Source organism: Mustela lutreola, chromosome 9 (assembly GCF_030435805.1).
Source record: "Mustela lutreola isolate mMusLut2 chromosome 9, mMusLut2.pri, whole genome shotgun sequence".
In the NCBI taxonomy this organism is placed as follows: domain Eukaryota; kingdom Metazoa; phylum Chordata; class Mammalia; order Carnivora; family Mustelidae; genus Mustela; species Mustela lutreola.
In genome coordinates, this window is record NC_081298.1 from 142,740,316 (window position 1) to 142,747,690 (window position 7,375).

Sequence of the window (7,375 nt, forward strand, 5' to 3'; positions counted from 1 at the left end):
CAACCAATCAATAAACAAATAAACAAAACCCGAACCCAGTGGAAAAACAACTGAGTTGTTATCAAAGAGCAGAATTTGCCAGATCATCAAATAAAAGGGGATATGGCAGAATAAATGAAATAAATGAACAGTGAGAAAGAAGCAATAATTAAAAGAAGCCCAATCTCTGAGAAGCGTGTGCAAGCATCATTGCACGGAGACAGTTACTTTGGGAACTCATGAACGCCTGTGTTGGGTTACATAAGGCTCAGACTTGGTACCCCCACAGGCCTAGGCTATACAAAGGGTATTTGAAACTGACATTCCTAATGGAAATTTTATAAAATTTGGCCCTTAGAATAACTGAGAAATATCCTGAAAAAATCTTCCCTGAAACTGTAATAAAGAAGGTTTCTTATCTACTGATAAAATTGACAACTCAGTAAACTATTTTTTGCTGGTCATCCTACATTTAAAAAAAAGAAAAGCACAAATATATTTGCCTCAGAAATCTGCTAAAAGCAGGGGATCACGCGGTAAAAGAGTATAAAGATTCTATAAATGGGAGAGACCAAGAAAACCTCTCTCCAAAATGTCCACAAGGATACATATGCCCATTGGAAGAAAAAGTAAGAATATACATATTATTAATCATTCAGAGAATAAAAAAGTTAAGATTGATATAATATATTTATATTGAATGACTACTTTAAAATAGAGCAACTTATTTGCTTTATTTCTCAGATTCCTTAGGCAAAAGTCACTTAAGTTCTGAAGTGTAAAAGAAATACTGGACCAATATCAAGTGGCGGTGGTTTCAACTCCCAGAGAAGAGAAGGACAAGTTTTGCCTTTTGGGTCTTTCCCTTTTTCAAAAAATAAAAATAAAATAACATAAAAACAACTAAATCCTCCAGACTGCTATCTGCATGCATATTTAAATCACTTCCCCTTGATTAACATTACAAAGAAACATCTCTGCCCAAAAGGGTTGTAGTGATCTTTTTCTAGGGAAAGGATAATCATTCTACAAATAATTTGCCCTGTGACTGTAGTCATTCATAACGTACATAATATTTGCAAAGCACAGTTTAAATACACTGCCTTTTATTAGCGTTATTATTATATTTTTAATAAAAGGGATGCATATCAGAGTGTAAGAACTGGAAGATAATTTCCGCAGTTTTAAAGAATTAATAAGAGAATGCTGGTTTAAGGTCTTCAAGTTGGAAATCTTACCAAAATGCCATCATCAAAGTCTGTGAACTAGTTATAAACAGCAGGATACCCACTGGCTAGGCTGTGGCGCTCTCCGCGCCCACCCCCACCCCCGTGTTACCATTTTTTTAAGATATTCTGTCAATGCTCAGTTAAAAATAAGACTTACTTAAAAGACCCCCCCCAAATGCAATTAAACTTTTATTGAAGACTATCCAGTGGCAAGAATACCTGTGTATTATATTATGTTTTAGACATTCAATAAAGAATTCATTAAGAATGATTTTCACAATGCATTCATCAAAACAGCCTTAAATATGGTTAAAAGCGCATCCAAGCGCCTGTCCTGAGTTCTAACAGGTTTTCAATTTAGATTGCTGACCATCTATTTTTCTTTTATTTTACTCTCAAGAACTTAGCTACAGAGCTTTAAAAAAAATTATTATTGTTAAATCAAGACTATTTGTTTCCATTCCGAGGCCAATTATATTACTAATTTACTTAAAGTTTCTACCCCACCACAAAAAAAAAAAAAAAAAAAAAAAAAGTCCAAGATTTATCTATGATTAAAACATAAAGCACATGCAAAGTTTTCCGATTTTCGAAATACATAGACTCAGTCTTATAAATGGGTTTGTGTTTTCAACAAGTTTCAGAAGCGCAGCAGAGGGCCGCCACGGAAAACCACCAGCACAGAGAGTCGTCAATTGTAAACCGCTGGTTCGATTATTCGTGGCTGAAATAAGTGTCCGCCCAACAACTGCATTAGTCTATCATTTTGAGAGGGGAAAAAAAAACAAACAAACCAACGGTAAACAACTCCAGAAATCCAGTTCTACATTGAGAACCTTGTTCACAACACCAGCCCTTTCTTTCCCAAGTGGACGACCGAAATCGGTCGCTTCATGGAAGGGAGAAGCCGCGGAAGCCGCCCCATCGTCTGCAGCGCCAGCGGGTCGGCCTCGCATCCCCGGGCCGGGGGCTGGCGGCGCCCCGGGGCCTGCGGGCGGCCGGCGGAGGCCGCAGCTCGCCGCGCGGGGGGGACGGCGCCGACGGGAAGCGGGACGCGCGCCAGGAAGGGTGCGGGGCCGCCCCGGCCTAGCCGGCCCCGGGGCCGCGCGGACGCACGCGTTCGGTGTCGCCGAATCTCGGTAAAAATGGAGGCCGAACGTCGGTCAGTCGCGGCAGCAGGGTCCCGAGAGGGCGGTGGGGGTCCCGCACCGCGTCCCCAGGAGCCGCCGAGACCCTCCCCGACGGCGGGCGCCGCGGCCCGGAGGTGGAGGTGGGGCGGGAGAGCGGGCGCGCCGGGCCCCGCACGGCCTCCCCGCCTCCCTCGGCGCGGCGCCCTGCGGAAGGGGGGGCGGGCGGCACGGGGGGGGGGGGCGCCGGGGCCGGGGCCGGGGCCTGCCGCGAGCGCTCGGGCTCGGGCCGGGTCTGGGAAGGGACAGCCGAGAAAGAGGGGGAGGGGGAGGGCCGGGCCCACGGCCCCGGAGCGCGCGCGGGACGGGATCCCGAGGAGGCCGCTGGGGAAGGAGCCGCACCGGGAGGACGAACCGCCTTCCCGGAGGCTGCCCTGGCGGAGGCGAGTTCCGGGGCGGCCCGGGAGCCGGCGCGGCGGCGCCTCCCCCGCCCACCCCCGACCGCCTGCTCCGTCCCCAGCCGGCGGGCCTCGGGGTGCCAGTGCCGGCGTCCGCGCGCGCCTCCGGGGCCCGCCCGCCGCAGCCTGCGCCCTCGGAGCCCCCGCGGCCCCGCCGACGCCCTGCTGGCCGCAGCTCGGATCGCAGCGACGGTGCCATGTCCCCGCCGTCGCCCCGCGCTCGGTAAGAGACAGCCACCGACGACCTCTCCCCGGCCCCCGCGCCCCACAGCATCTAGCTCTGCGCCCACGCGGAGATGCAGCGTTCGAGGGGAAGGAAAAAAAAGAAACAAATCCGAGCTGGGAACGGCTGTCCCCACCCTCTCAGGGCGAGCGGCGGGGATGATCCGAGCGCCTGGAGCGCCGGCTGCCCGAGGGCGGCGGACACGGCGACGCGCCGCCGGGACGCAGCCCGGAGCGGAGAACGCACACCCCCGGCGAGCGCGGGGCACGGACCGCGCGCCGGCACCGGGTCCTCGCCGCGCCCCCCGCCCCGGCCGGTCCCCGAGGCTCTCGGCGCAGCCCGCCCGCCAGGATGGGTGGGGACAGTGGGGGTGGAGGAGGAGGTGAGAAAGGAACTGGAGGTGGGGGGGGGGTGACGGAAAGGGAAGGCAGAGAGAGAATCCTCCTCCTGGTTCTCAGTAACTAGCCGCGGAAGGCCGAGGAAGAAGTCGGCCTGGCCCTGAACACCTTCCGCCTGACCCCCACCTCCCACCCGCGCACACAACGGGCTGGTCCCTGCGCTCCGACAACCGGACCTCCAGTTTGACTGCCATAGAGACTAGTGGCGATGCGAGTTTCTATCAGTGCCAGCTGATTTATTAAAATTGTCAAGATACAGACTTCCAGCACCAAAAAAAGACAAAACAAAAACAAAAACAACCCAAGAAAACAAAACAAAAAGAACAAAAACAAACAAACAAAAACAAAAAATAAAAAAAAAAAACCGCGATGATGTCGACAGTGCATTGAGTCTGCTTTGCCACCATTTGCTACAAAATATGCAGATGGTCTGTACTTTATTTAGATTATATTGCACAAAATGAGAAACTTTTTAAACTATGTGCCTTTTTTTTCTTTTTTTCTTTTTTGCTAAAAATCGAGAATCCAGTTTCAAACCTTCCATCTGGGGCCCCATCCACATATCACAGCGTATGAGATACATAAAGTCCTAGTATAGTACAGTACATATACAATCTTTAAACTAAGATAACAGCTCTGAGGTCTATATCACCATTTTCAATAAATCTTTACCTACAAATATTGAACAAATCTCTACTATAGCTGTACAAAAAAAAGTTTGTTTGTTTTTTTTTAACCACAAGGCCTTTAGATGCAAGGATTATTTAAAAATTTTAATCCTTTTAAACCAGGACATCACGTACCAACATACTTGCATGCTAAAAAAAAAACAGAGGAAAAAAAAAGAAATCAAAAGGGAAGAAGTGCCTGAAAGTCTTACTGAAAAAACACAGCAAGAATGTTCCCTTTTCACTGTACAAAAATACGCCTGAAAATATATTAATTTTTAAAAAAGACTGAGGTCTGTTATGTATCAAAAATGTTTCAATACCTTTTGTACTGAGGTCTAGGCTGTCTGGTATTCAATCAAGGAGGTATAAGGGAACAAGTTACAAAAAAAAAGTTGGCAAGTAGAAATCACATTTGTAAAACCATAAACAATTTGATCTGAAAAGTAAACTCTGATCTTAAGTCAGTTCACAGTTTTTTTTGTTTTTTTTTTTTGTTTTTTTTTTTTTGTTTTTTTGTGAGCGTTTGTACAGTCTGCATTTTTTCAAGCTCCCTGCAGTTTTGTTAAGTATCGGATGCATAGAAGACATCAGTTTTCTCCCTCCAAAAAAATAAAATAAAATTAAAAAGTTGCAATGGTCCCTTTTTTGTTTTTGTGTTTGTTTTTTTTAAAAAAATCACCAGTTCTTTAAGATCTCTTAAGAATAAAAAAAAAAAAAAAAGAAAAAAGAAAAGAAAGAAATCTCCAACCAACTCCCTAGCGTAACGGTTGTGCTGCCAAAAGGTCCTCTGCAGACGTCTTCCAGACTTCAAAGACCGACAAGCTTCAAACAGCGCCTTCCGGAGCGGGTCCTCCCTCCCCTCCCCCGCCCTGTCCCCTCCGCCTTTGTTGCAATCACGAATTTCAGGAAAAAGAAGTAGTAATTACAAAAACACATTTGGGGGGAAAAATCACAACTCCAGACTAGGTATGCAACTACCTTGAGACACGATAAAGGAAGGGAGGGGAGCAAAAAAAGGACAGGAAAAAATGTGTTAAAACTACTCATTTCACTTTAACTCCACCAAATTTTTCATCATCTTTTCCAATTTCTTTGTGTCACGACATCATATCAAGCCCAGCGTCGTCTTCTCCCTCCACCCCACCACCACCATCGACACCATCGACACCACCATCATCATCATCATGACCACCACGACTTCCTCCCGAGGAACCCTGCTCTGCACCCCGCGGAGAGAAAGAGCGAGAAGCGGGGCGCGCCTCTCAATACGTGAACACCAGGTCGGAGAAGTTCGCCTCCAGCCAGTCCCCCGCGATCATCTCGCTCAGCTCGGGCGTGCAGTAGTCGGGGAACTCGAAGTGGGAGCCCAGGCTGCCCTCGCTGAACGAATCCAAATCCTTATCCACCAGAGACAGGGACAGGTTCCCGGCCGCCGCGCCGCCCCCCAGCTGCTGCTCGCCGGCGCTGTGCGCGCTCTGGGAGAAATTCAAGCTCAGGTCGAACATCAGGTCGTCGGCGTCCTCGCCGCCGCCGCCGCCGCCGCCGCCGCTGCTGGACGAAGACGACGACGAGGTGGAGACGGAGCGCGAGGACGCGGGCGACAGCGCGGGCTGCGCGAGCGGCGGCGGGTGCTGCTTGGTGATGTTCTTGAAGCTGTAGTAGAGGCGGCTGCCGCCCCCGGCGCCCGAGGTCGCGCCGGCCCGCACCTCGTCGTACAGGCTCGCGCCCTCGGGGGACTCGGCCGAGCTGCTCAGCGTGGGGCTGGCGGGCACTTTGGCGACGTTGTAGCGTCTCAGCAGCTGCGGCGGCTGCTGGCCCGGGGGCTGCAGGAGCTGCTGGTGCGGCGGCTCGTCGTCGTCGTCGTCCGCCTCCTGCTTGATCCGCAGCTGCAGCTCGTCGTCGTCCTCGTCGTCCTCGTCGTCCTCGTCCAGGAACACGCACTTGACCGTCTTGCCCGCGCCGCCGCCGCCGCCGCCGCCGCCCGCGCCGCTCACGCGCAGGCTGCCCAGCACGTAGTCGTCGCCCGCGCCGCCCAGGTCCCCGGGCTGGGCCGCCTTGCCCGCGCCGGCCTTGGCGCCGCCGGCCGCGGGGGCCGCGGGGGCCTTGAGCTTGCCGCATTTCTTGCCGGAGCCCTTGGAGGTCTTGGCGCCGCCCGCGCCGCCGCCCGCGCCCGCGCCCCCGCCGCCGCCGCCGCCGCCCGCCGCGCTCTTCTCGGGGCTCTGGCTGGCGCTGGGCTTGGCCGAGGGGTCCATTTTGGGCTTTTTCCGGGGCCGGTACTTGTAGTCGGGGTAGTCGGCCATGTGCTTGAGCCGCAGCCGCTCCGCCTCCCGGATGAACGGGATCTTCTCGCTGTCTTTGAGCATTTTCCACCGCTTGCCCAGCCGCTTGGAGATCTCGGCGTTGTGCATGTCCGGAGACTGCTCCATGATCTTCCTGCGCTCGATCTTGGACCACACCATGAAGGCGTTCATCGGCCGCTTGATGTGGCCCGACGCCGTCTTGCACCAGTCCGGGTCGCTCTCGTCCAGGGCCACCGGGCTGCAAGCCATGAATTCGCCCTCCTCCGTGTCCAGCGCCTCCCGGGGCAGGTTGCTCTCCGCTTCCAAGCTCTCCGCCTGCTGCACCATGATCCGCCGCGGGGCTGGGCGCTCCAACCCGGGCCGCTCGGTCTCGTGCGGAGGTCCCCCTCCCCCTCTCGCCCCTCCACCTTCCCGGGCAAGTTGCAAAGTCCTCGGTACCCCGCGTCCGCGGCGCCCCCCCTCCCCCCCGCCCCCCCTTCCAGGCTGCACACAGCGGCTGCGGCGGTGGCGGCGGCGGCGGCCGCCCGCGCGCGGGAAGCGGCGGCTGCGACGGGAGAGGCGGCGGCGGCCGAGGCAGCCCGGGACCCCTCGCTCTCTCTCGCTCGCGCTCTCTCTCTCTCTCTCTCTCTCTCTCGGGCTCGTGGCTCCCGCCGCAAGCGCCGAACCCCGAGCACTCCCAGGCGCGCGCGCTCCTTCTGCAAAAAGTTGAGGGCTCTCTCCCAACTAGTTATCAGGGTGTCATATGGGTGACATCACTCCCCGGGCCGGCCAATGGCTGGCGGCCGGCTCCGCCCAGCTCCCTTTATTAACTCCTCGGCCACGCCCCCTCCCCCGCCCTCGGGGCTGCTTTGCAAAGATGGGGGGTGGGGGAGAGGGGGAGGCACGTCTTGAAAATATGTTATTTTTTAAAAATCCGCATGTGTGCACAGATGCGCCGCTCCCCGGGAGGCTCCGGAGCCGAGCCCTGCACCGCGGCGGACCGGGCGAGTC

General features: G+C 53.9%; 1 protein-coding gene across 1 annotated transcript; it reads right to left on the reverse strand.

The window, feature by feature from the left end:
• Positions 1-2,600: 2,600 nt before the first annotated feature.
• SOX11 (SRY-box transcription factor 11) lies at positions 2,601-6,843 on the reverse strand. Its single transcript, XM_059132756.1, has one exon. It carries the CDS (start codon positions 6,710-6,712, stop codon positions 5,348-5,350), a length of 1,365 nt encoding a protein of 454 aa, XP_058988739.1. The 5' UTR covers positions 6,713-6,843; the 3' UTR covers positions 2,601-5,347.
• Positions 6,844-7,375: the final 532 nt, after the last annotated feature.